Here is a 26,039-nt window from a genome sequence, read left to right as displayed (position 1 = left end):
AACATACTATTGGGATACAGCAATTCAATTACTATTAAATTTAGCAAAAGTAAGTATTGTTGGCTTTCCCCCCTCATCCTCTTTCAGTGTCCATGAGAGAGAGCAGGATAGTTCTTAGTACCACTTTGCTCTCTTCCCTACAGTTCACTGCAGCAAACAGATACATCCTTAGCCTATAATAGATTTAATTTCTATTTTCTATATTCTACAGGCATAACCATAAAAAATAACCATAATAAATAACCATATGTCCAGGTATTTTTATATTACGTTACAGTTAGAAATATTCATATAATCATTTCAACTCAGCAAGATGAAATTACAGAAATCTTTTGGTTGTTTTATTTTCTCCCTACTGTAACATCAAATTGGCTGGTGATGTGTTACTCACTGTGTAAGTCATTACAGGTCTGACGTTACAGTTGTTACACATTGCTGAATCTGTCAAATGAAAAGGGAGCACAAAGGGAATTTCCAAATGCAGCTGCTATTTCCCATTTGTTAAATCCTTTTATTACACCATATAAGCACACAGCTGGGAAATACTATAGAGTGGGAGTTAAAACAAAATATTTTTGCTTCCAGACATTCAGAATACACAAAGGACTCAGTGGAAAGCAATGCCTGATATCAAAAGGGAGTTAAAGTTTGAAAACATTTCTAGCCAGTGAGGTTTGGTTTTTTTTTAATGATAATACACAATGTAGTTTAAAGGTATCTTACATTACAGACAGTGCTGCATACCTTAAATGTTGGGGAAAAAAAAAATCTTTTTTTTTTTTTTTTTTAAGTCAAATTGCCCTACTACAGTATCTTTTTTTACTTAAGATCTGTAAAGCCCTCATAGTTTGTTACGATACATGCTGTGTGCTCTCACAAATTCCAGTGAACTCCTTGGTAGTTTTAAGGGCACAAAGGATGCAGAATTGTGCCCTTAATTAGATACCATATAAAGGAGATTTTTTTCCTTCCCATATGTCGACACAGCATTCTTTGAATTTCCTATCTTCTAACCAGACAACACACATTATTGATGCATTTTAATGACAGCACTACTGCCTTTCAGTGTAAATGGTATGAGCAGGTGCTTCTTCAAACCTGCTTTGAAAGGATCCATCTGGGAAAGGTCAGAAAGCACTCACCTTCTGGGAGTTTGGTTTTATTAAGTAGAAAAGTGGTCACTACCACAGCACCTATCTCAAAATTGCCCAACCCACCTTCTGGAATTTGTCTTTCTGGAAAAAATCTCCTATCCTCCCTTAAAAGAGTATGAAATTGCCTCCATCAGGAAACCTGCAGATGCCTCTGAATTCTTTCTTAGCAATATTGATGCCTGCTTGGAGACTGAGTCTTTTCAGATAAACTTTATGCAATTAATTGAGGCTCACAGGTTTGCTTATGAATGGCATAAATAAGGGAGAAAAAAAAAATCAAACAAGTTACCCTAAATGACAGTCTCTCAAGCAGAAAGAAAAAATTTTCACTTCACTGTTATGATATATCTAGTCAACCAACTTACCTAAACTGTACATACACTGGGACCTTGCTCTGTACATTTTAGATCTCTTTTAAATGCAACAAAACAGCATGCCTTAGAACTTCACTTTTCACTTCTAGCCAAGCCTTGTAAATTATACCCAGCTTTGAAAACAAACAAAAAGTCTGTTTGGTTTAGATGAGAGCTCCCTAAACATCAGATGACATACACCCACCAGATACTAACCCAAGGGAATTTTGGAAACTCCTAATGATTTACAGGACATTTATCTACACTTATGATGGAATATATACTGAAAAAAGGAGGGAGGAAAGCCAGAGTGCTAAGTCACTCAAGCAAAGTTTATGCACCTGTTCTGAAACATAAGATGGGTATTGATTCATGCCTGCCCAGAGGTACAGCAAGAGTTGACAAGATAGGACAGCATTAAGAAAGAAAACAGATATTCTGCTCTGCTGCTGTACATGCAAAACCACTTCAGAACAATACAAATGAATAGAACTGATCATAGGGCAAGAGGTTCTATCATTTTGGCTTAAGCATTGCTATGGGTGCAAGGAACAGCACAAAAAAATGCTTTGAGGGAATCCTAGAGGCCAGGAGTTCCTTTCTACTGCGGACACATTTTAAAAACGTTATTGGTGTCCTGAGACTTGAATTCACAGAGTGTACACGCCTGTCTGAATGAATAGGAAAGCAGCTGATGAATACACAGATCTATTTTTTCCATCAACAAACTTGATCAATCCTTTCTACTCTGCGTCCAGCTTGTCCTCCTGATAACACAGAAGTTAGAATTATTCTGATGAGCTTATGGCACGGCTGGTCAAAAGACTGACTGTGACCAAAATGAGGTTCCATCTGAGCCATATACACACCTTAAAACCTACCTTGCCAAATTACTAATGTACAATCATTTTTCTTCAAAGCCATCTTTACAGTTGAAATTTTGCCTTATTCATGACAGTCACCCAAATACTTAGGAATATTTTAGGCCTGACAAAAAGTTCTGCACTGGGTTAAATTGTGCATTACAATTTTACTGGTTTGATGTGATCTTTTGAATAAATTGGATTTTAGAAAGAAAAAAAAAATCACTATAGTAACAAAATATGTATTATTGTAGTGCCATTATTTAATTATTCCAGTCATCACAATATGCATGAAGAATTTCAGTATCTATGTTGATTAAAGCATTAGAATTATTATTTCTAGTCAAATTTGAAATAAGTTAATTATTAATAGTGCTGTCAAAAAAAATCTACAATTCTTTTTAACTATATTGAAAGCTGCTGATTAGTACTGAAAAAAAAAGACTAAGAAAAAATAAAGCTGAAAAAATCCACTCATAGATATTTAATAAAAATACAGAAGAAGAAATGTTATGAAAAGGCAGGGTTTTCTTTTTAAACTAACTGTGTGAATTTAATGTATGTGAAAATCACTTTATGCAGAGTCTGGAATTACGATGTTCTAAATTTACAGAACACCTGGCTGCTGCACGTACCTTAATTCTGTTCCTGAGGAATACATGCAAAAGCAATAAATTGACTGAGATGCTGTGCCCATTCAGTCTTCATTCAGTCTGCCCATTTATCGCAGAGTTTTGGGGATGCAGAGACAGAATTACAACTGCAAAACAATTTTATCTAGGCTACTGAAGAGAATACAGATAATAATTCTGATCATTGCTAATATCACCTATATTCAAACTGATGATCTAGGGCAGAAAAGCACGACATAGTTACTCGTAAGCAGCTCCTCCACAAAATGGTGTAATTTCATATAAATACAGCAGGACTTTTGTGTCACCTAAAATGCCAGCTTCTTTGTTGTGGTGTGAAGCTATAATATTCTAGATTTGGTGGGTTCTGTTTCTGAGAGACAAGTAAAAAATACATTAAAGTTTCTTCCTTTAGCACAACATTTTGCAGATGACAAACACTTGTGATCTACATCCTCCTGTCAGAAATTAATGCTTTAATTTATGACCTAGAGAGGTTATGACATAAATCAAGGTATGAATGAAAACATAATAAAGAGATGCATTTCCTTTCTGAAGGTGAACTCATCAAATGACCTCATTCATATAGACCTGTATACTTAAGAAGATTATACAATTGTAATTTACAATTACACCATATTGATGCTGATCTATTACTAACACTGACACTTTAACATTTAAAAAGCTTTACACCCATGAAGGATTGTACTGAACATGTCTTTCAAAATGGAAGTGAACAGTCTTTTACAGTACTAATTTAGAAACCCCTTGTGAGAACTGTGAAACTCACCATTCTGTGTTGGGCTGAGATGACTCCATCCCACTCAGGATCTTGTTGGATGGTTGTGACCAGAGTTGGTAGCTCCTCAGAATGAGGTTTGTTGTGCATTACATTATGTAGAGGCAGATGAGAGGTCATGTGCTGATCACTGTTGCCCTCTTCCTTGTCTCGTGATGCTAAGTCCTGGGTCATTGTTTCCTCTCCATCAGCTGCACATGCAAATGGAGAGGTAGCCTGCTTGGAAGACATTCTTCTACAAAACAAGAAAGGCAGACAAAAAGAAAACACTGGTGTTAAATGAAAAATATCGAGGTCAAAACAGTCCTCTGAACACACCACACGAGCCTACAACAGTTAAAATTTAATCATATGCAGTCAACAAAAGTACTCTAAATCATACAGGTTTGGGGAATCTGGATCCAAGCCTCTGAGATTCAGTATTCATTGATGCCAAGGTCAGGGTTAAGTTATAGGATGTCATTCTACTTATTTAGACTTGACAAACAATATAATTCTCTCCAGCCAGAAGAAAATAGTGATTTTATTGGTATTTTCATGTTGATTTTGCATAAGAGTTCAAGTCTTCGAACTCTTACTCCCATGAGCGATCTGAAGGTTATAAGCAATTATTTAAATAAGAGAGTCCATCATGCTTCCTAACCTATTTCTTGCAAGCAGAAGATGTTTTCCACACAGGTGAGAATTTTTTAATCAATTTCAAATTCTGCTAATTAAGTCTTTCTGCTGCTTGTTTAAAGCTGTATCTGGCTCTTAACCTGTTTAAAATTTTACCCAGTTTTACCTTTTGGAAAGTGTTTTGAGATGTTAATGTGAAAAATGTTCTAAAACTGAAAAGTTTATTGAATGAATGGACAATATCTGAGTAATCTTTCGCAGTTTAAACTAAAAATCTAAAATAATTATGTTTTATTTCATATTAGGCATGGAGTACAGGATCTAGCTCAACAAATTACTTTAAATGACTTAAAAGTGCAATGAATAAATGCACTGATTTATGTTAAATGTACTTTCCTAATAATGGCCTCTTACTACCATCTCGTATGCAAACACAGCTTTCACCAGTTTCTGCACTTAGATGAAAACATAACTGACTTTACCTCAAAATCTGAAAACACTTCGTTTAAAATTTCTAAGATTAACAGCAACTGTTAAAACAACCATTAATAAACCTGAAGGAAGACAGTTAAAATATACTTGCTGCTTTCCCAGGTTTTAGTAACTTCAGAAAATCCTTGACACTGAAATTGCTGAGAAAGTAAGGAATAAGATCTTCACCTTAATTGTTTTTTAACAGCTATTGATTTCATATCATTTCTTTAAAAATGCACAGATCAGTTTATACAGGAAACCACATGAGGATTTTTCAAATTAGCAAATCATTAACTTGCTAGTACTGTTTCTACAGACAAATAAATACTGATTAAAGGGTCTGGAAATCTGAGTCTAACAGTTAAATTTACAAATCTGTCACATGCTTTCATGAATATTACAGTGAAGGAAATATCAAGTGCAAAGAAAAATAATTAAGTTAATTTCAATTTAAACAGTAGTTTTTACATAGCAGCTTGTGTTTCATATAGGATTTAACAGCTAATGCTAAAATTCTCACAATTAATGAGGGAGTTCAGATTTAGTATCCTACAGTGAAAAAAAAAACTAATATAGGATCAACTAATCTAATTATGTACAGTTCTATATGAAAGTATTACAAGCTTTGAAGTGCTTTGAAACATATTGAAACACTGATACCTATTTAGAATAACTATTCTGTAAATAATGAGATAATCCTGCCTCTTAAACTCCATACTGGTGGGGAAAAAAGGTTCACGTTTCTTTATGAGAGCCTAAGTGTAAGTGGGAGTCTAATACTAACATTGCCAATAAGCAGAACTGAGGAATTTAAACTGTGTATTACATTCTTACTATGCTAAAGAATTTGTGTTAATGCTACAGAGAACATGCCAAGAGTTCAGCAAGTGGCGTTACTGTACGTACTTCAAAAGGTTCTGGTAAATAATTACTATGATCCAATATAAAATAAAAGGTTTACTTTTCCTTTTCTCAATAAAATAGTCATGTTAATGTGAAAATATAAAATGTAATGAGAATATAAGTAAATGCTCTATGCAATTTGAAAACCCGACATGAATACTGAAAGTCACAGTAAAGGATTTTCCTTTCTTTCACCTTCTCAGTAGATCTCGTTCCTGTTTCAAACCTAACGAGCTCCTGTGAAAAGCAGTAGCTATAGCTGTTTCTTCATCATAAATTAATCATGACACAAAACTAGAAATGAAAATGTCTCTTAAGAATAATTTCAACTACAAACTGCACCAATGAATAATAGTGCACAATCCTAATTAAACACAACTCTGCAGCTGCAAAAATAGGCTGAATCTGTCCAAAGCTACGAGTTGGCTTTAAAGGCTGGTTTGTTAGGGACTGTTTTCTTAAGGAAGGCTGGGCCCTCAGTCTTAATCAGCCAATAAATTATTTCCTGCAATTACATTAAATAGAAAATTATCTTCAAATTGGGAATGTTAATTGAAAATCAAAATTCAGACTGAAGTTTAGAAATTACATGCTGAATATAATTAGTCTAGAAAGGCTTCACCTCTATTTCATAAACAGGCATTTGGTATTTCCTTAAGTGACCACTCACTAAACCTATCTACTGGTAATGTGCTGTAGAGGAAACACTTTGCCACATACATTAATATACTTTCCTCTTATTCATGACATTTTAAACACAATGAAATAAAAATCTCTATTCGTGTTCTGTTGGTTACATAGAGAAAGCAGGACTCTGTTAACCTTAAAAATAAAACTGCATCGACAAAGTTGCATTCACTAATAATCCCAAGCCATCGTCAGCAACTTTTTTGTGAACCAGACTAAGAGAACAGCCCATAAGCAGGGTTCAAATGCTTTCTAGCTCCATCTTCCCCTTTTCTCCACTTTTGCGTTATGGTCAGGCACATTTTCGTACTGCATTTTACTCAGTTACCTATAGTAAGGTAGAGAAGCTCAGGCAGGCCTCCCAGGCACTTGCTCTCCTCATGACACAGTTCTTAGGGGTGTGTTTCTCTTCTATTTTCCCCAAAACCTTTGTTAAAATGGCAAGATTTATCGCATTAATTATGGTCAGAGGTCAGCAATTAATGGTGTCTTTCAGGTTTTTGGTTGCTGGATTTTAAACATTAGGCTAGAATCATAGAATGTAATGGGTTGGAAGGGACCTTTATATCTAGTCCATACTCCCCTGCAGTGAGCAGGGACACTGATACTAGACCAGGTTGCTCAGAGACCCATTAAGCCTGACTTTGAACATCTTCAGGGTAAAAGGGACAGAGATGTAGGACCCTGCTAGATTAAGCCCTCCACCTTCTTTTCCCAGCACAATCATTAACTTAATCAATATACCTTATGTGTACAAGTTTTCTGAGGGTGCCAAGTTAGGCACCAATTATTGATTATGCCTGGGTTTATAATCAGTGAACCAGAGTAAATATAAACATCTTGTAGTGGGCGTTATCCAGTCTATTACTTCATGTAGGTTTTCACTCATTACCCGTTTGTTTTTACTTAAATGGGAGAACTGTGTCCATGGAACAACACCAGGTTCAAAGGCAGAGTTTGGCCAGCAACTCCAAGGTCTCATCAAATTCAACGGGAGAAGAATCTGGCCCATCTGAGCAGTTTATGTTTATGATAGCATTAAACCACAGAACAGGTTGTTGTGTTAAAATGTTTTAATGTTGAAATATTACTATAAATAGCAGTCAAATTTTAAGCCATAAAAACTTCTCAGTTTTACATTTTAAATATTCAGAAGATATTTGTTCAAATCCCTGGCTAGAGGAAAAAAGAAATCAACATTCCTAAAAAATAAGTCTTATAAAAGCTATAAGAAATTTACTAATTTCCATTATAATTTATTTTCTTTTTTCTCCTTTTATCAATTAAATTCACTAGAATTATTTTTTTTTAAATTTCTGATAAAAAAATAACTCCCTAGTTATAACCCCTGCAAACAGGGGTTTATAATGGAAGTGCTGACACAACCCTAACTACAGCAGCGCAAATGGTGCCGCTATAATACACAAAATCAAGTTCTATTATTCTAAACTATCCTCACTCGGGGGGTTTTCTTTACTGTGCTCCCAGACAAACTGCTGAAGCATGAAAAATTTAAATGCAATCAAGTGGGTCCAATTCTACTTTACTAGAACAAGTGTCTACAGTGGTACAATCTTAAAAGGAGATGCAACAGATTTGTTTGGTGCTTTTCTTTCTTTTTTATTTTTTAGCTGTTTATTTATAATACTGTGCAGTGGAGATAAAATAAGAGAGGAAATTACACTCACATTATATCAGTATATTGATTACACAGCACACAATCAGAAAGAATACTACATTGTGAAATTGTTGCTTTGGTTAAATTGACAGATTAGCTGAACACAGCAATCACTAAAGGTGGAAAATATACCTAATGGGTATGAAAAAAGAGTTGAAAAAGGCCTTAATTATCTCAAGTCCTATCACCTACTCAACTGTGAGAATTAAACAAATCTTCATTTGGATTTTCCAAAACTAGAATAAATTCTATCTCATTTTGTACTCAAGACAGAAAAAGAATGCGATTGTTTCTCAACAACTCAGGAAAGCTGAGGAATTGGACCCTAATTTGTCAGCCTCAGTACTGAGGTAGTAAAGGTAAAATTGAACTGCTAAGGGTTTTTTACCTACATAAAGCTAAACACAGTCCCAAACAGCTCCATTCTTTATATATCTGATATGATTTTTTATTTTAACACAGAGAAGAAATTCTCTCTGCTCTAAGGAAGACTGCCAGTCAGATTCTCAAAGCATCAGTTTTCCTTTTTTCCTATAGACAGCGTGTGTTATACCTTTCTAAATATAAATAATAATACTTTCTTTTTGTCTAAGGCTTTTCTATGGTCTCAAATTCTTCAAACAATGTATAGCTTCTTTTTCAAAACAATATTATATTCCTGACATGAAAGGCTTCCAAAGCCTAAAATCTTCCATCCCTGCTGACTGCTCAAAGGATTAAATGTTACAGTGGAAATTATTTCTAAACCTGAAGTTTTAGCTGGTAGACATTTCAGAATCAAGCCACAAAGTATTAGCACAGATAACAACAATATGATAGCCCAGACAATATTTCAAACACATATAAACTAAGCAATAATGAGTTACGTGACAAAGCAGACTTGTAGTTGGCTGGAGAGACTGACTTCTGCTCCACCCTCACAAAGCATTCGAAAAACCTACAGGCATGGCTACACTGCAGCCATATAAATGACTGCTTTGTAATGCTGAGATGTCCAAACCGATTATAAACAAGCTTGTTTCTGATAGCACTCCAACTACAATAGCATGGTACTCAGATGGACTAATTTATCCCACCTTAATGACTGCAGTATAGACATAACCCAGGTCTACAGCTCCAACAGTAGATAGGAATCAGATTAGATTAGAAATACATTCACTTACAGAGCTTTTATGAACAGTCTCCATTCCTTTTCCCCAAAGTGCCAGATTAAAGTACTTAAGTGCATGATTAACTGTAAGTATGCAAGCAGTCCACTAATTTCAAATTGAAATACGCAGTTTCAAAAAGTTAAGCACATGTCTAAGTGCTTTGGTGACTCCAGAACTAAATAAATTAAGAGAAACCATTTTTAGAAGTACTCATAACCTTTTAAATATTTCCTTTGAAACTTTTACCCTAACCTGCTCTTTGTAAAAAATAAAATTCAGCCACAGCATCTTAGCCCTCCCTGCCTTCTAAAAGAGCAAAAAATGTGCATACTCCTATCATAATATTAAATGTGACCTACAGGACCCTCCCTTACAAATCAGCACTCAGCTTTGGTATAAATTAAATGCATTGTATACTCTTCTTTACCTGCACTGCCCATAGTATCCTCCTCTTTCATATCTATGGCACATCTCATCACTCGGTGGCCCTGTGTCTTTTGTGGATCCTCAAACCCCTTCTAAAACTCAAGAGCGCACCCCATGGAGCATCCTTTATGTGATCTGCTTCGCAGTGCAAGTTCATCTGTACAGAGAGACCTGACATAGAATGGAGTACACTGACAGAGTTGCACAGAAGTTATTGGAACAACGTACTTATTTCTAGCTGTGAAGCAGTTTAGCATAGTTTAAGCGTTCAGGAAAACTGATCTTTATTTTTGCTGTATAAAGAATACTGGTTCTAGCAGTGTTCAGATAGACTTAAAGAAAAATGAAAATGCTTTACCAATAGCCAAAATATTTCACAGCTTTGCCCCTGTAAAATAATGTTATCTAGGCATAACTCAGTAATGTAATTCATTGTAAATCTAAAGCTGTAATCTGTCTACCATTTTACAACAGTTATTTCCTAAAATTATGAAATCTCACATGTGTTTTCAAGGGGCCTTAGTAACACAAATAAACAGTTAAATAATGCCATTCTCCTGTGGTCCCACACTCCAATATGAATCCCTATGCACATAACCTGTATAAATTGACAAGGCAGCAGTGGGAAAGAATCTTAAGCTCTTCCTCGGCTTCATTTTGCATGAATACTACAAGAATTAGTTACGTATAGTTCATAAAGAGCACTGCACAATTATAGAGTTTATGGTAGTTGCAGGAATCACCTCGGAAATGAAAGGGGGTGGGGAGTGTAAGCAAATATGATTCAAGAAATGACAGCTATAACATTAACCGAGCACCTAAATCTCCTGCTGATATAAGCATCAAGCTAAGCAGCACACACACGGCTTCCAAGATACACACTCAGCTATTCTTGCATTTGTTTTTCAAATGCAGACAAATTACACTTCTGTTAATAGATATGAATCCAAATCACAAATTGGGACTTCAGATTCAAACTTCCTCAAAGCTCAGAGGGTTTGGAGCAATTTTAATGGTATTTCTACTCATTTGTAATCCAAAAATGTGACAGCTAAACAGACGTCTTTGGAAAGTCTTTCTCTTACATTCCTCCATTATAGTGACCTTCTCTGCAGCCACAGTAAAATATTAGGGTTAGGGAATGAGTTCCTGTCTATTCATCTAATTGTCAAAAACATTAAAATGCATGCAGCAAAACAGCCTCACAGCCCTCAATGACTTTTCAGTGAAAATCCAAAGTGTTTATTCAGATTCATAAAACACTAAAAATACAACCTACCTTTCTAGTAGGTTAAATGTTCCATTCTCTGTATTCGCTATCAGGAGCTTTCACTGAAAATGCTTAAGCTGAACTCACACTGAATGCAGTAAAGGACAGTGAAAGAACAGTCATTTAGCACCTGGGATGTGCTCATCTTCAGTCACTGTAGTTAATTTCTGTAGTTTATATTTAGCTGACAATATTGCTGTCACTTTATTTAAACAGCTTGAGACTGTTCTTTGGACTGGAGCTCATATGCCCTGGAATGCTTTGACTCATGAATTGTTTCTCCTGATAATGTTACATCACGTAACCAATTCTGTTTAATTGGTTGGTATTAGCTTGTAAGTGATGACTGCCTTTAAAGTTCTATGACTATGCCATGTGTCTCTGGATATCAAATTTCTTACTGTTGGAAAAAGGAAAAGAAAAAAGGCAGTACTTCCAGCTATCTTTACCAATAACTGTGGGAACAAGGGTGAGCACGCCAAGAATTTATCCATCAACATCTTATTAGGATTTGTTGGTTTAGGCAGCAAGTAACAGAATATACAAGATAAATAAAAGCAATCATTAATAATAAAATTAAAAAGCAATGGTAGCTATAAATAATTATTAAATCACATATTTTTATGGAATAAAATAACTTTAGCTGAATGATTATATAAATGGTTTTGATAAAGGATGCTTAAAAACACTAGGAGGAATTCATTTTAGCATGCTTAGACTTTGAGTTGAGATTTTATGCAAAAGACTTTTTTTTTTTTCTTTACGAAGCCAGTTTAGAACTTGTTCTAATAATTAGAAATCTTCCTGACCACATTTAAATCTGATGGGTAGAAGTTCCTCAAAGGTTCATTAAATACTTGCAGTACTCTGAGATTTGTACCACAATGTTAAGATACAGTATTCTTAAATTTTTTTTCCGTCTACAGTTAATTTTCGGGAGGTACTTGAGTTTCCACATAATGAGTTAAACAGTTAATTTTCAGTCCTACAGATGCAAAAACAAAAGGTCAGGTGCCATTTCTCTGCATCACCTAATTCAGAACTGAAATAGTTCATCTGCAGCCAGATTTCTCTACCCTACTTTCTCGTTCTCCCCCTACTCACCATATTTTTGATCCTCTTTGCTAAATCAAATAGAACACCTCAGTAGACAGTGAGAGTATTGATCTCAGACTCATCTACAGCCAGTTGCGCTAAACCACCTAATTAGTGCCTTCATGTAGCAAGAAACAATGGCTCTGCAGCTCAGTTACAGATTGTCTGTTTAATAAAAACCTCGTGCTACAAGCCTAAAAACATTTCTAGTAGGCAAAATATTTCTGATTCAGTAAAGGTTATGCAATAATCAAAGCACTTAAATACAGGTTCCAAACCACGTTGCCAGGAACTCTTAGTATTGTGAGGTGCTACTACCTGACAGCTTGGTGAACATAAAATTACTTGTTTCTTCAACTGAAGACAATCAAATTGTCACTTTCCATTGTAATGATGCACAACTAGGGATCAGCAAAGTGCCAACATAATTACCAGAAAGAAAACAGAACATAACAAAAATATCAAATCCAAATTTCTCCAAAGTGTAAACACATCCATCTGGCTATTAACAAAGAAAACGGGGAGGGATTTAAATTTTACTATAAAATATCCTAGTGTTATTTAGCTATAAGATTTATATGCCTTTCATTAAGTGAAAAAGAAAAACAGCTAAAGAAGGTGATTCATTAAATACTAAAAATAAACACAGGTCAGAACCCTGCTGGGATGTTGCTTGTGCAGGTTTAAAGTACTTGCAAGTGTCATCAAAGATGATACGGACAAGCACATGTATCTACCTTATTGTTATTATGAATTCATATATGTGAGGATTCATAAAAATTAATTCTAATGGGCACATGGTGTACTTTGGCACAAGTTACACATGACGTGCCACTTTTATTTGTTTGTTTAAATGACTTCACTCTAAGAACTGAAAATGTAGTTTGAACTGCAGAGTGTCTCAGAACTGGGTCTTTCAGGATATTAAAAATTTGAGGAAAAGCTTTGAAGGGGGTAATCTGAATACATGAAAACTAACATTTTCACCATATATTTCTTTAGGTTATTCAGCAAGTGGCCTACATATTCAGGAGTGAATTTTGCATTTGGTGATGCAGATCTCATAACCAGAAATTGTGTTTTATATCTACAGTAGCTCTGGGCATCCTATAAAAGAGTGTCCTAGGTAGGATACATACTTGAAAAAATATTTTCATGTGCTTCATAGAAATGAAGATAATTTTTTCTTGAAAATATTGTGTTGTTGAGTGATGGATTACCTTTTCTGAGTCAATATTCCTGTCACTACTAATGCATACAAAAAGTTCTTGTACGTTTATTGATGTAAATTAACATCACCTTCACATACTTTTTAAGGTTTCACCAGTGCTGGAGGAGTTACAAAAGAACAGAGAAAAGCAAAACATGCAAAGCCAAGAATCAGTCTTTGACATATTTTTTTCTCTGAAGGAATATTCAAGAATGGCAGTTAAGGGACAAACAGCTTTTTTCTACCCTGCACAATTGCACCAGAGCCAGATGTAATCCTCACCCTTGCAGAGAAAGCAGGCACAAAGACTGCTTAAATGTGTTGTTAGCCTTGCAGAAGAGGTTAAGGAAAAGATGCAGGCTCCACATAACTGGGAACACCTCCTGCATCTCATCTCAGGTGTTGCATCCCTCAGGAGTTCAGGTGCAGCACCAAATGCCTGGGGACAGCTGTTCACAGGTTTTGGCCATTGATGCTTCCTCTTGTGCACTACACTGTGTCATACAGATCAACACCTTCTCTTCCATTATATTAGAATACTGATACATTCTAGCCAATATTCCTTTGTGGCATTCCTTTCAAGGGGTTAAGCAGGAAATTTAGGAGGACAGAGGAACAGAGGAAGAAAGAAAGGCAGCAAAGACCCACCGAAATTCTAAAGTCGCAAGCATTTTGATCAGATAAAACAAGACTAGACAAAATGTAACTTTGAGAAATTCTGATTCTTGTTAGAGGCTTTTACAAGACAGAACTGTGGACACCACTTCTTTGTTTTGAAATAAGGTTCACACAACATGATCCTTACATATGTGCACAATGGGAACCCTAAACTATGTTTACAGACCCCTACAGGAGCCACCTCATTTACCAGTGAGCTGCAGCTACTACTGGTATAAAGGACAGGGCAGCCTGAAGCAGCATCCTGTCTGGAAAAAGATTACTGAGGGTACTATGCCTAGCTGAAACTACCCAGGAAATATTTCAGAAACATCCCCATTTGATTGGCAACATGGCCAAGAACAACAATGCGGCAACCTCTCTCTTCCTCCCCGCAAGCCCTCCGCTGCTTGGGCCATGCAAGTTTTCATGAGAGGGAGTAGACGGGGTCCTTTTTTATAATGTTAATTTACTTCAGTAGGAAAATATGAAGACAAAAGTTAAATAATTGCAACAGTCTAAGAATACAAATAAAGTAAAACAAAACCTTATCTCATCTATTAATTAAGCTAATCAGTTGCCATTAAGAAGTGTAAACAATTTAAAGTTCAATTTATTGAGACTTTGAACCCTCTGCCCTTTCACAGGAACCACAGATGAAATCTCTACTGACTTTAACTGCCTTTAAAAAAACAGGTAACTAAGACATTGTTATTCATAGTCTTATTCTTAGTGCAACATACTTAACAATATCAAGTATTTTCATTGTTTTTTAGTAAAACAGACAAAAAAAATCACCCTATTGCTGAATATTAACCAGTTTCCCAGTGCAAGTTTTGTACTTTTAAGGAATTCTTTAAGATATTTGGACTAGGCACTGAAAAGAATTGGAGAGCATTAAAAACTAATTATTACAGGTAAAACTTATACACTTCATCATTCAGCTTGGAGAGATCAAGCAGCGCACAGACTGCACACAGCACTCTGAAACTGCATCAACTGCAAAGGAAACTACAAACTCTCCCTGTCTTTTGGTTTTCTGCAAAGTACCACAAAATTGTTAGGAAGAAATAATTTGCAGTAACTGAGGCTCCTCAACTATCTCATTTTAATGGAAGATCATGGCATAAAGCATCTGTTCTCTAACAAGGAGAAAGAAATATGCAGAGCAAAATCAACCGTAATCAAAAAGGGGAAGAGTGCCCAGGCTCTGAATTGCTCGACATTTCCAAGTGCTCAAAGTTCTGCATTAGTATTTTTTAATTTGTCAAAGAATGTCATGAAGCAGAATCATCATAATACAGAGAAAAACATAAACCAGCACGTGAACCAAAGGCCCAGTCAAATGAAGTTGTCCCCAGATAATTAGAAAGTAAAAATAAACAGTCTAAAATACAAACTTAAAGTATTGTCAGTGATTTAAAAAATTTTTACTATTACCATTTAAATTCAGTTAGATCCCTTACAAGAGATTTTAGCTAAAACACTGAAATACTCTATTATAACTTCTGATGTAGTATGTTTACCATTGAAATACATAGTACCCTGTTGTGGTTTTCATCTCTGATCCATTTTTACTATATTTTAATGATAAAACATATGATCTGCATTTGTGAACAAGTCTTGTCTTCTCGTCCAGTGTCAATTTTTGCTCAGGGCTATATTTTGTAACAGCTCCCACTTACATTTATTGGTAATAAATTATAATAGACAAGTAAACAGTACATAATATGTGCAGCCTATTACTTCTGAAAACAGATTCAAACAGTTTCATTTTCTCATGGACGTTTGCTGGGAGTTCTATTATCCATTTCAAAAGGATTGCCATACAGAACATACAGCTTTATAGGCATATTTAGCTGGTATGTCTGTCATCTCTACCATGAACCGTCAATGAGACAGTCCACTGTCTGTGGTTTTAAAACAAATACGAATAAAATTGAAAAGAAATTTATCTTTTAATCTAGGAATTATGTGAACATGAGGACAAACTCTGTCAGTGTGAGGGTGGCAGAGCATGGCCCAGGCTGCCCAGAGAGGTTGTGGAGTCTCCTTCTCTGGAGGCACCCAAACCCCTGGCCGTGTTTCTGTGTGACCTGGTCTGGGTGATCCTGCTCTGGCAGGGGTTGGACCGGGGGAGCTTTTGAGATCCCTTCCAACTCCTCATATTCTGTGTGATTCTGTGAATTATGACAGAGACGTAAAACCATTACAGACTTTCAAGTATGGGTCAGATCCTCAGACACTGTAAATCAGAGCAGCTATACTGAGGTTAATTGAATCTTCTCTATTCAGCTAAAGATATATCCTTAACAACTTATCTTGGCGTAGAAAAATCACATTGGGTGATATTCCATTGCAATATGGAATTTATGTGTTTTCAGTGAAAAACTGACTACCCTTACATTATTACCAGGGATTATATGACATGATAATATTCCTCCAACCACTCACTGCAGAGAAATGCAAAAAATGGTAAGGTATATTCTGAATACTAGCACACTGTATGCATTACTCTCTGTACTTTTTCAATTTGCTCCTCCTGAATTGATTCAAAATAACAAGATCACTTACACAAACACATTCAAAACAAGTAACAAAAATTACTTCTCTGTCTGGCATAAGCACTAATATCAGACAACAAGTCAGATAAGGATTGAACACAAACTACTGAAACAAAAACAATTTTAGATTTTAATTTGAACATTAATTCTTATCTTGCTACTTGGCAAAGCACTGCAGTCCAGCAGCTCCTATAGAGCAAGGTCATGAGAGAGACAGGGGTCATCCAAATGCATAAGACTCCCAGCACAGCAGGCGCAAACTCTGCGCTAATTATACTAGGCCGCATCAGTCCTCAGCACACAACCACTCTGGCAGCCCCTCCATGGCATTAACAGTGCACGGGCCAGGGCTGAGATGACAGGACCAGGGGAGGTGCCCATCACCCTGCTTTCGAGAGGCAAAATTAAGGTGCAAAAAGGGAGAAAGCAAAGGCTCTTTCAGGCTTCTTCTGCTGAATAATTTTTGGTCTTTGAGGTTTGGGGAGCTGATTCAGGCAGGGAAAAGCCCTACCAGAGTAGGAACTGGAGCTAGCAGGGAGGCACAGAGCCACCCCAGGAAGCAGGCACGTTTGGGGTGAACCCTCTCGTCTTTTCATCAGAGTGGTCAATCTCCAAGAGGAGTCACCTCCATAAAGAGATTTCCTTACTTTGAGACTTTATGCTGGTTATTTTTTCATACAAGGTGATGAAGCACACTAATACTTGGTAATCAGCACAACTTCTCAAGTTCCAGAAATCTCAAAATATTTTCACTTTTTAGTAAGTAACACTCCCAGCACTCTCAATTTACGAAAGAAGAAACTGAGACACAGCGAGTTTAATGAATTAACCCAAGGAAACAAAGGAAGTCAAGAGCACACATGACTGAATTTCCAGCCCTACTCAGTTCCCTGTGAAAGGCATAACTTGCAGCAAAAGACAAATCTCAAATCAGGTTTATAACATGTTCACAACTAAACAAGTCTCTCCTCACTAGCAGACAAAGAAATCTTTCCTTACAATGATTTATTACACTAAGGAGACGTATAGAGTTGTATTTTTTTCCTACAGCTTTTTCATTATCAATTTACTATACCATGCCACAAGTCACAGTTTACTTAAATCAGCCAGTAAATGCTGGGAGAAATGTTTGTTGACAATGAATAGTGAAGTCCTACAAAACCTGACTGCACTTCTGCACTGGCAAGTAGTGATCAAAGTGATACGAAACTGTAAGTTCCCACACCAGGATGAAAACCACATTAAATACAAGTTCAGAAAGAAGCTGGGGATGCAAAGTCAGTTTTAAAAATACAAACTGGATAATAAAATAAAAAGGAATGTATATTTTTAACCAACCAGCACAACTTCTGAAATGCAATGGAAACTGTCAACTCACTTGTGTGCTACATGCATTTCTTTTGAATTTTCTCATACAAGGGGCAAAACATCAAACAAAAAATACTATCACTTGCACTCTATTTAATACTTCAGAAAGGTACTTAATTTTACTGTAGTTTTAATGCCTGTCATCTTTTCAATCCACAATTAAAATGCTGAATTAATAAATGTCGAGACAGCAAAATTCTTAATTTCAGTATTTTAAAGGATCTTTTTGTAAATACAGTGAAAAGACAAGACCAGCAAATAGCTTATCAATGCAACCTCCATGGAATATTTGCTATGATACATATATTAAGCAGTGAAATATTCTTCACTTGAAAAACAAAACATGCTGCATCCGCTGTAGAAAAATCGACCCTAGAGACACATCTAACTGAAGACAGGTTTTTTTCATTTTTAAGCTGATGAAGAAAAATTTACCTTCAGAGCTTGCTTTGATTCAGTTAAAGCAATAGTTTACTCAGTACTCATTGCAAATGTCTTAGCCTGCATGCAAGGAGAAATTACATGGTTTGGATAGTGAGTATCACTGACTTCTGAAAATAAAGCCATTGCTCTAAATAAAATATCTGCATCGACATCTAAAAGTATACAGGACTGTAAATGTAACAGAAGGTTATTTTTAGCTCAAAAACTGTAATTTGTTTTAGAATTGTAGTTAGAAAAGCTAAAATGATAGGAGGAAAAAAAAACCAACCAAACAACAGAACTATTAGTTGCACATATCACTCACATATAATGGCTGTTCTTCCACTCTTCTGTCCTGCTTTCTCCTACCACACCAGCCAGCAATTCAGAGTTTGATGGCATAACACCTCTGACACCTTCCCAAATCACAAGGAACCACTAACACTGTCAGGAAATCACACTGAGTTAATCTCTGTCAGCTCCCAAGCTACCACATCTATCCATACATATAAGCAACGTCTAATTTGTTGTACAAAGCACTGTCAACTTTGTTCAACAAAGTCATTAAAAACATAAAAGCAACCGCAAGAAGTGAAGGCGTTTGGGCCTGTTGGGAGATACAGTACCCCACATGCCTTCTGCCACTGCTGCTACAGTTAAGCAAACTTTACAGCCAGTCAAGCCATCATCCAATAGAGCCTATTTGCTGAGCAACAGTGGAGCTTTGTGGTTTGCCTCACAGTTGACAGTAAGTTATGAGCCCTTTGTGAGCACAGGGGAAGGAAAACAGAGATTGGAATTTGGCAGGAAAATATAATACAGAATTCTCCTGTCTATGGAACCTGAATTTTGTGAAAACAATCAAGCATTGTTGAAAGAAAGAAAAGCAACTTTGACAGATGAAATATAGAGGGGCCCCTTTTAGGAAAACAGTAAACAAAGCACCATTCAGGCCAGGTCCATTCTGTCATTTATAAAGATAGTTTCTTCTTTGTGGTGAGAGTTTACAGCAAAGAGTTCAGATTCAACAAATCAAGTGTAAAATCTCCCACAGTCCACACTAAAACAGCTAGCTAGGAAACGACAGGACTGCCAAAGAGATATTTTTATCACAAGTTTTCTGTTTGGTGAGGGTACAATATGTAGATTGGGTGAAAGAGACTCTAAGAAAAGTCTAAAAGACAAGCCAAAAACTAACAATTGTTAATTATAAAGAGCTAATTTTGTCAGAAACAGGAAAAGAGGACACTGGAGATCACTGAATAGAAATATGAAAGGAAGGAGCCATTCTTGAACATTGTTGAAGAACTATGTCTCTGTTTCTCCAGGCTGGACCTCATGAGGTCATCATTGGCATGAAAGGCTCAAAAACTTGGGCTGGTACTCCTATAGTTTGGACATCTGGAATGTCAGCACACAGTGCACTACTTTCTCCAAAGTATCTTAATTCCTTTTTCCAAAAATAGGCATCCTCGCCAGCTTTAGTCACCCAAACTGGAAAATGTACAGCACAGAGTGAAATGAAAAGCATTTTTGTTTCCTTGCACTCCACAAGTAGTAATAAGATTTCAGCAAGGGAAAGTTAAGGCAACACTGTTCAATATACTACAGCTTTGATTAGCAGTGCCTGGTCTCGTTACAGGACTGGCAATTGTTCTGAAGTTATGACTGACGTGAGTTTTGAGCATCGCTGGTACTCTTAAAAGCATATGGCTTTGCAGCCAGCAAAGTAATTGTTAATGCGTTACAGAGCAGAAAGAGACCGTAGGCAAGTAAAAGCCCGGTTAGACTCAAATGACACATTACTTGCACATCATTTGGAAAACTACTTGGTTTTGCTACACCCAGCTAAAGTAACTGTCTTCATTGTGTGCTAATCTGGACCCAAACCAAGCCACACCTAAGCAAATAATGCTTAGTAGATGCAAAATAATACCAAGTTCTTTATTTAGACAACCAAAACTATTTATTTCACCAATGAAGTCACATAATAACTATCTGCAATTTAAAGCATCCTTTAAAACAAAGCCCACAGAATGCAGAAGTTTGCCAATAGGTCAGGAATAATAAAAGCAAGCATGCATATGAATCCAATGCTATGGATTTATCCAGCACTTGTTAATGGTTTCTATAGAGATGGATGTCAATCTGCCTGGCCTTTCTTGTGTCAACAGTCAGTTACAACGAGGAAGATCATGGCTTTTGCCTTTGATTAGAAGAGGTATCTTTCCACAGTTTACTGAAGGTCACAGTATTTGCTGCAAGTTCTCTCTTATTACAGATATTATGTGAAACGTGTATGTTTACGAAGCAAAATAAAAAGACAATTGGCTTTAGAAGTTTGGAATCAAAGTGGCGTTAAAGCTTTCTACAAACTTTTGCTGTCCGTGCTGTAAGGTTTTTCACCTCAGATACAGCTTGTTCAAAAATTGACAGAAAATATTTGCATAACACTAATTAAGCTGTCAAAAGGTAACTGTGGTGATACTACTACAACCACTTTGCTGCCAACTTTCTAAATTTCCTGAAAGAGCACGGACTCATGTTCTTGGCTCATGATAACTTAAATGGAAAAAAATTCTTCTAGTTTGCATCACAAAATGCCACCCAGGCTTTTATTTAAATATTGTCAGCAGCACAATACTTGATCTTATTGCACAAAAATATGAAACAGAGTGAAATGCAGAAACATCACATTGATACCCAAACACGCAAAAAACCTGACTACTGTGACTTGCAGTAAATATATAAACCAAACATTTTCAGGAATTTTCCTTAAAGCAGCAGCTAAACCCCAAAACCCATCTTGCAGCTGATGTTACCTCAGTCCATCTTAGCATGCCAGAAGGTAACCAGTAAGCTTGCCAGTGTGGCATTGTACACAAATGTGAAAAACTAGAGGGGACAGTTTACTTACATAAGTATTAGGTTTAAAAGTCCTGTCTGGAGCAACAGAATTAAATCTTTCATGGTACCAAGAGAAATGCATTCACATTAATGAAATTCTGGAGTAGTTTGGAAGGAAGTATTAAAGTTTGAAGTCTTGTCTGTCCTCCAGGTTGGGTCTGTCCTTACAGGTCACAGTGCTTCTGCTATACTAATAATACATATTATACATATTATCCACTGGAATACTCTTTATACCATCACTGCTGCCAATCTGCTCCAGAAAAGGCTGCATTTCACTTGTGCTGACTACAGATAGGAACTGATCTATGTCTAAATGAAGCAAATGAAGAGACGCCAGCTCACTGTAAAGCGAGCCATAATATGGTCCATAATATGAAAATTGTTTGGGTGGCAAAGGGTATTTTCTGCGTATGAGAATGGGATAAGCATTTTTAAAAATATGAAATATTTTACAGTGAAAGCATAATAGAGCAGAGAACCAAAGGAACTGGTTGTTATTTGCAATTGTGTTCTACATATGCCATTTTAATAAACTGTGGGATATAACAGTTGGTGGTTTGCTGTTAGTTCACCCAAAATAAACGAGTGTATGACTAAATCAAATTATTAAGTTAGTTTGCACCCCTAGGCTTTCACAGCCTGAAGCAATAAGGACAAAACAGAATGACAAACATGGAATTCCCCTAGTGCTCTGCACCGTGACATCCAAACAGCTGAAGGGCACTGTGCAGGGATACAGGAAAGTCCTTCCTCGGCTGGAGAGAACCTGGAGTTGAGAGAGTGCTAAAATATGTGCAGGAGGACACAGTGAAAAGCTCCTGTCCTTTGGTTAAGATGCACTATCTGAGAATTGCAGGGGTACTGGCACAGGCCCAGAAGGAAGGTATGGACACTGCAGGGCTGACAATCCCGCCATGTTTGTTAGTGGTAAGCTCCAGGAAATGTTCCACATAGCCCTCATAGCTTTCTGGCTTCAGACTTAAATGCATACATGCACACACCCACATCATCCCTTCTTAAATTTCCTTTGAGGTTTCAGTGTACTGCTATTTTACCCTCAGGAGCTGCTTCTCCCCACAGGCTCTGCGCTACACTCTTTTCTATCATCCACAATAGCCAGTTGCATAAACTGGTAGGAATGCATTTTGTTAATACTTTGATGAGACATGGCCATACAGTGAGATGTACAATATTGACCGAGTGGTCTTACTGAAATTATCGCTGATCTAAAAGATAAGATAAAGAGTTCATTACTTATTACCTGCCCTCACAGAAAGTACCATTTCCCAGGTCCAATGAGTTATTTATCATCTTTTTTGAGGACTACAGTTGTAATTGTAACAGATTAACAAAAAAGAGATCTCAGATACCTCTGTATAAGAAGGTAGGGAAAAGGAACAAAATTCCAGAAGGGAACATCTTGTATCTCTGGAGAGACAGGAGCTAGTTTTGCAAACTTAGCCTAACAGCAAAAGATAAGAAATCCCATGTGGACCTAGATTTATACACACATGAACATGTGTGTGCAGATATATAAATGTGCGTATCTACATGCACATGTTTCTTTATGTGTGTGTACATTTATTACATACAAGTATGCAAGGAGAATATGCAATAGATCCCTATGGCTTTTTTTCCTGTGCCCTGTTGTCCAGCTGCAAGCTGTAAAACACATCCAAGTTTCTTAGAAAGGGAAATGTTGAGCGAGACGGTTCAGGCTCAGTTGTTGCAGTTATCTCTCCATTGAAAATTAACAACAAATTCAAATAACAGAGGCCATGCTTGATTCTGGATCTCTCTGGGTTTTCTTTCTCTAGTTCCCACCATAGTCTCACCTCTCTCCCACCCTTTCCCACTTACCATGCAGTTATGATGCCCTTTACTGTAACAATGAATGGAATTCCCAGATTATTATTTTAAAGGTTCAAGTGATTCTCTGTGTTTTAATGTGCTTAGCAATTATACAAAGATACTTTTTCATATGTCTTTCAGCAAATATAGTAATAGGCTTGGAGTCAGTATTCATCAACAGATAGTCAAATATATAGATAGTCAAATTTATTTCCAAAGATTTCTTCTTTTCTTAATTGCACTTTTGCATCACTCTGCATGCAGTTGCAATACATACTCATCTATAAACCTGGAACTGTCACCAAAAAGTAGAATATCTCCATCCTTAAAGTAATTTTTATAAAAAACATATGACCTACACAATTCTCACTGTACAAAACTAAATACATATAAGAGTGAGATTGTTGGAACCTCGTTTCCCCTTCCGCATGTTATTTATTTCCATGTAATCTCTGCTGAGAGCTTTCTAGTGCTGTCACTATGGCCAATTTTATATTGGATATTTTTTCTCAATACAGATGTGTAGTTATTTGCCTTTGCTTTACTTCTCTGTAAATGCCATATGGACAGAAATCAAGTCACCAGATCATACATTTATTTTTATGATATATTATGCTGTTTGATGTCATGTTGACATCTAATTGATGTTGGTTTTGCTTTTTTTGTCTTTGTTTTGTTTCTTGGTTTCAATAAAAAGAGAATTTAAAAAAGGCTGTAGAGTGATGACTTAAGGCACTGACAGACATGAGCATAGTATGCATCTCTTTTATGATGTGCTGCTGAGTAATTGGGTATATTTCTAGCTTTAGATAACATATAGGAGGCCTATGAATTTTTACTGTATAGTGAAGTATTTGTGTAAGCCTAGACTATAACCTCAAAAGAACTTTTTTCTCTAGCAAGAAGTATCTAGAGAACATGTTTTCAATAAGGGTTTAACCTATGATTTAAGAGTCAGTAACGAAAGATTTTCCATAAAGAAATGAGAAAGCAACAATAGAAAATACAACATACTGAAGATTAAATATGTTCCATCAGCACAACAGTGTCTTTGTACAGTAAAGAGCAGAAGATGATTAATAGTAAAATGGTATGTATGTCTAGAGAAAAATAAATGCAATTTAGACAAAGTACACACTTATTAACAGAGAATATCATTTACAGTTATTCAGATGGGAGGAAGGCACAGATGAAACTAGCAGAGAATGTATTTCATAATGTGAAGTCACATTCATCTAGGCTCAGGGTTACACACACACACACACCCCCACACCCACTGCTAGAGCTGCAGAATAAAAATACTGGTGAAAACCTTGCTGGAATAAAATCAATGCCTAAGTGCCCAATGACTTCAGCAGAACCAAGATCTCACTCAAGGTATTTTAAGGTGCAGCTTTACTAAGCAAACCTCCTGGATCACCAGTGAGAATAGGTCCACATTTCCCCTCAGGGTCCCGCAGTGCACACACTGCAGACGCCACCAGTTCTGACCGGCCTTTCGAAAGTGAAGCTGAGGCTACAGACCCGCTCTCATTCACCTTCCTTCTGATTGGCTAGGAACAAGGCCAATAGATGCCTGCAGCTATTCCCGGTGACTTTACCAGGCACTGATTTCTGGGACACAGAGAGCAGGGAGGGAAGGAGGGAGGTTGGTACTTTGGAAACAAGTGCAGAGACCAGGTTAAGTTTAGACCAGTGAAGAACGTGCAGAACCACAGGGTTCCCTGGAGGTGCCCTAGCAGTGTACCAATCCAACCTGTTTGTGAAAACTGGTGATTCACCTTCCACAAAGAAATACAACTACAACCAAACTACAGCAACTACAACAAGAAATACAACTACAACCAAATAGAGATGGCGTTAAGTTACATCAGGGGAGGTTTAGTTTAGACATTAGGAAAAATCTCTACACTGAAAGGTTGCCCAGGGAAGTGGTTGAATTATCATCCTTGGATGTATTTAAAAGTCATCTATAGATGGTGTTCAAGGGACATGGTTTAGAAGTGGGAATGGTAGAGTTAGATAACGGTTGGACCTGATGATCTTAAAAGTCTTTTCCAACCATAAGGATTCTATGATTCTATATAAAACAAAGGAAAATTCAAGACAGAGGGAAAATGACCATTTCATTCTGCATACAAGAAACACTATAGGATAGCTCCATAAGCACTGCCCACAATGCTTTAATCTTTCCAAATAAACCAAAAAAATACAAATAAGTATTTATAAGAAAAGCAAGATGGGTAAATTTTAAATTAAGTCGAAAGTTTGCAGAAGTTGTAGATTAAAATAAACAATAGCTTAAGACATAAATGTTTGTTCAATACTAATTCTAGAAATTGCTACCACCCCCACTTTGCATACATAATGACACACAAAATGGGAAAAGAAGAACAGAAAGAAAAAGAGGGTTATAATTCCACCAAATTTTCTGGTTTTTTTTATTTTCACTCTCCTGATACACAGTATCAGTAGAAACTAAAAAGGGTTTTAAAGCCTATAAGTCACAATGTGCATGTTTTTACTTCACATGAGATATAAATCAAAGACCAAATGGTAGATCTGAAAACACCCATCCTTCATACTCCTTATTTACCTTTCTCAAAATCTCAAGATGTCCCAAAAATATTTTTATTATGGTCTAATCTACTCTATGTGACCTTTGGAAAAATTATTCTTTGCAACTCTGGCAAGTTTCTTTACCACTTTTGTTAGATGAATGACTCCTTCCATTTGCAAAGAAGTTCTCAGAATCTGCACATTGTAGGACTGTTATTTGCAGAACTCATTGAGCTCTCGCTGTGTTCACAAATTTAAATCTGAAAGCCAGAAATTATAAACATATACCTCATTCAAGATAGTACACATAAACACAGAAGTACACAAATTATTTCAGTGGCGTACATTATAGCTGTAAAGTTTACCCATTCAGTTTAAATCCTGACTGTATTGC

General features: G+C 36.4%; 1 protein-coding gene across 1 annotated transcript in view; it reads right to left on the bottom strand.

The window, feature by feature from the left end:
- SOX6 (SRY (sex determining region Y)-box 6) overlaps nucleotides 1-4,032 on the bottom strand; it is a gene marked incomplete at its 3' end in the record, with an annotated part of 84,859 nt that extends 80,827 nt beyond the window's left edge. Inside the window, exon 1 of the mRNA XM_010183400.1 lies at nucleotides 3,793-4,032. Within this exon, the coding sequence (XP_010181702.1) occupies nucleotides 3,793-4,032 (240 nt within the window). The remainder of the gene's footprint in view (nucleotides 1-3,792) is intronic.
- Between the last annotated feature and the right edge of the window lie 22,007 nt (nucleotides 4,033-26,039).

Source organism: Mesitornis unicolor, unplaced genomic scaffold (assembly GCF_000695765.1).
Source record: "Mesitornis unicolor isolate BGI_N332 unplaced genomic scaffold, ASM69576v1 scaffold18994, whole genome shotgun sequence".
NCBI classification, from domain to species: domain Eukaryota; kingdom Metazoa; phylum Chordata; class Aves; order Mesitornithiformes; family Mesitornithidae; genus Mesitornis; species Mesitornis unicolor.
The sequence above is the reverse complement of the archived record's forward strand: the minus strand, read 5'-3'. Positions and strand labels throughout refer to the sequence as shown.